Source organism: Nanorana parkeri, unplaced genomic scaffold, assembly GCF_000935625.1.
Source record: "Nanorana parkeri isolate BGI_ZX_2015 unplaced genomic scaffold, ASM93562v1 scaffold689, whole genome shotgun sequence".
Classification (NCBI taxonomy): Eukaryota; Metazoa; Chordata; class Amphibia; order Anura; family Dicroglossidae; genus Nanorana; species Nanorana parkeri.
This window is the reverse complement of record NW_017306957.1, coordinates 906,851-910,699: the sequence shown is the minus strand read 5'-3', so window position 1 is coordinate 910,699 and position 3,849 is coordinate 906,851. Positions and strand designations below refer to the sequence as shown.

The 3,849-nt window shown below is 40.8% G+C and overlaps 1 protein-coding gene across 1 annotated transcript in view; it reads left to right on the top strand.

Moving 5' to 3' along the window:
* The first annotated feature begins 1,160 nt into the window (after positions 1-1,160).
* Positions 1,161-3,849, top strand: part of LOC108792838 (sarcosine dehydrogenase, mitochondrial-like) — a 13,927-nt gene continuing 11,238 nt past the window's right edge. The window contains exons 1-2 of the mRNA XM_018563710.1: positions 1,161-1,166; positions 1,646-1,825. Of these exons, the coding sequence (XP_018419212.1) occupies positions 1,161-1,166; positions 1,646-1,825 (186 nt within the window). The remainder of the gene's footprint in view (positions 1,167-1,645; positions 1,826-3,849) is intronic.

The window sequence follows — 3,849 nt, the reverse complement described above, 5'->3', positions numbered from 1 at the left end:
ACACGTCTCACCGCTCCATGCGCCAAGCCACGCCCCCCAAATGCCATCATTTAGAGCAGTGGTTCTCAACCTTAGTAAGGCCTTAATTCTTCTAAAGCATTCCGTGCCTCAACACTAACAAAAAGTTTATGTCCATGCATTAAAAGTATGGAAGGGCACAATATGTGTTTAAAAGATATTACAAATTGAGTGATTAATTGAATATAGGGTTGGACTTCACACTAAATAGTTGCTGGTAAATCTAAAGGAGATCAGGTAAATCTAAAAGTGCAATCAGGTTGTTACAGGTGGCCAGCTTAAAGCTTGGAAAGTAAAATGACATATGTGTTGACCAGATTTTATATTTAAAAAAAATGAAAATCCAGTTGTGGCTGATGTTGAAGAAAAGCCTCTCCAAATATTGTCCCTTTAATCAACAAAGGCTAGGTCAGGTTAGTGCTTACAAAGAAGCAGGATGGGTGTTCTTTTTCAAATGGTGATATATGAAATGACATACCTCTTAGAGCTAGTCTGTGTGTACAGTATAGTCACTTGCTGACTTGGCAGAATCCACAGCCAGCTGAACTCTTTAAGACACCAAAGTTGAATCCAATGTAGCTTTACTTCAGATAACTGCAATGTAGAGGATGTTTTTTTTCCAGTCTTTTGAAGCTGTGGAAGCCAAAGTCATTCCTAAGCCCTGTCTCTGAGGTGAAAAGTGAAACCTAACTGTACAGCAGAGAGAAGCAGGGAGTGTCTTGCTGGAGTCTCTGCTAATTAGCACCCATCAGGAAGGGGAACAGGGCAACATACCAAGGGCACAAAAACCAACAGGCTGCTGTGGCAGCACAATGGGTAACCATGGGCTTTAATGGACATCTAACACAGAACAATACCAAGGGCACCATTGGACTTCATATACAACAAGATGGGAACATTTGACATTCAACATAGATCAAAGTGGGCGTCTCTGACATCTTGCAAAAAGCAAGACAGGGATATGTGGATGGTGGTTCTAGAGCCTTTGCCTTCAAAAACAATTCAGAAATGGCATTTCCTTTCTAACATGTTCTCACATAAATAAAGAGTGCAGTGGATCATGGGGTCTCTGCAATACCACCAGATGGTAGTTAAAATTACATTTTCTGTTTTATGTGCTTTGTTGACTATGCAAAGGCAGTATGCAGGTATGTGTAAGGTATTTGCACTAATTAAAAAGTACTTTATTAATAATAATAGTATTATTATTATTATTTAGTAGTAGCTAAAATCAATACATTTTAATTGGTTACCACCTTTCCTTGCAAGGGGTTAATATGACATCATATAATAATATTAAATGCAAAGCCTCCGGCACATGGCACCTGTACAAATGGGTCTGTGCTCAACCAACTAATACATCCTGCTGAGTGATGTTATATTTCCTGCAGAAGTTCTGCCAAAGCGCCCTTTGCATCTTAAGCGTTGAGGTTTTCTTTTATTGGTTCAGAGTTGTTCCATTATGACATGTTGAGAAATAGCGACGTTCATAAAAGTCAAAGCTGTGCACATCTACATGCACCTGGCAGGTAAAGTGATGTAGAAACCAGTATAATTAGAAGTCATGTTATAGAGGTTGTTGTAGTTTTTTTATACAGTTATAATATCTATATGCTATGTGGCATAGTGTTTAACAGAGTTCTTCCTAACTGGTATCATTTTTCTCTACAGGAAAGTTCCACTGTTTGGTCTGGAAGCAATATGGAGGAATGGTGTGGCGGTAGGGCACATTCGTAGAGCTGACTTTGGTTTTGCCATTAACAAAACCATTGCTTATGGCTACATCAGGAACCCCGATGGGGGGCCGGTAAGTATAAGAGTACAATTTATCCTGAAGATCCTTTAGACTCTAAGAAAGTCAAAAAAACTTTAAGTACATTTCCCAAAAAAATTGTTATAAGTTCGCATTATTTAATATTTTTCAGAAGAAAACAACACAGACTGGTTTATAATGAGATGATTTTTATTTTCCACATATATGACACATGTTTTTTGTAGATTTCTATTTATTCATATAATAAGATATTTTTAAGACACGTTTTTATGACAACTGTTATAACTTGTTACACAATAATTTATTATATACACACACTTTTTCATGATTGTGTGACACAGAGGTGACATCACTCTGATCCTTATCGTTATTGAATTTCCTGAAGGGTATTTAGCGCTGTACATTTCGTTACATTATAATTCTGGAGGCTTTTAGCCTGAGTTCAGCAGCTTTTCCCCCTACCCTTTGGTCTTAGAATTTTTATGGAATTGTAACCCTATGGTCATATTAATCTTAATATCAATTTTAAATTGTAAACCTTTTTTACGCACTTTTATTAATTCCATTAGCGCAAGTTAGTTTAGATCACACCACATACTAGTTACCGGTGGAGCAGCTTGTCACATTTTCCTTGTAGTAGTTGAGGTCACACCTATGACAGGTCTGCAATGGCACTGGGCAAATCTGTTCCTCTGAAGAGAGCCGCTGAGCCTGTGTCCCCTGTAGCAGGGGCGGACTGGGCCGGGGGGCAGAGTGGCAATTGCCCCCCGGGCCTCTCTGATGCCATCGTGAACCGCCGCTGCCACCTGCACCCGGCCAGCCGCCCGCCCTCCGCATCCACTGACCACCTGGCGGTCCGCATTGGCCACCTGAGAGCCTAATTAGGGAACCACCTCTGCTGCACACACACGCACCCATGAAACTCTCTGGACCCCAGGTGAGAGCCCGCATAGCCCACCTGAGACCCTTTAGACATCAGGTGGAGAACCCAGAGCAACAGAGTATGTAGCTTCATATTATTCTGCATTGCGCTGTGCAATGTATTGCTGGGATTTGTAGTCCTCTATAGCTGATGGTAGTCATTATTGCTGGGATTTATAGTCCGCTATAGCTGATGGTATTCTGCATTGTTGTGTAATGTATTGCTGGGAATTGTAGTTCTCTAAAGCCAATGCCATTCTGCAATGCTGTACAATGTATTTCTGAGTTAGTGGCAGAACTACCAGGGTCGCAGCAGTCATGCACGCGCACAGCCCTGACGTGGCATCCCTCCACTACCAGTGTGCTTTACATTTCCTAAACCGATAAATACATTCACACTACTGTTACATGGATGGCAAAAGTGGCAGACGGGCGGGGAGAAGGCGGGGGAAGAGGCAAAGCGGGAGGGGGGGTCAAGTTGCCGCACCATGGGCCTCTGGGTTGTACTTGCCTCCTGGGCTAAAAGTTGCCAGTCAGCCCCTGCCCTGTAGCCTCCATTTCCCGTACTTCGCTGACAAGAGATTTGTGACACATATTTTTTCAAGTTGTTCTTATCACATGAATGTCATTCGTCTTTAATTTTTTCAAAAAAAACAAACAGTAATAGGCGTTTTAAATCTTTGTCTGGTGCTCTTTGGATGTATATGTAACCATCATGCCAAACAAAGGCATTGGAAAAAAATCGGGCTGGAAAATGTCAGTTTATGTCAGTTTAAGGAGGAAAGACCGCAGTAAGTCGGCACATAAAAAAAAAAAAAGACATCCCCTGAAAATAAGACCTAGTGTGTTGTTTGGGGGCAAAAACAATATAAGACAGTGTCTTATTTTCGGGGAAACACGGTAGAAAGCAATCATCACTAAATATACATAACAACACCTAACTGTACTAACGAAAATTAGTACAATATGCAATATCGCCACAGCCTTCAATTCAATATACCCAAAATATGCAACACAATATAATAATAAGAAAGGCTCTGAGAACACAAAACATGCGTTAAATAAATTAAACACCACTGTGAATCATCACTTAATGGCTCGTTTCTACCCACTTTGGCTCTCATGAGGTTTTATAG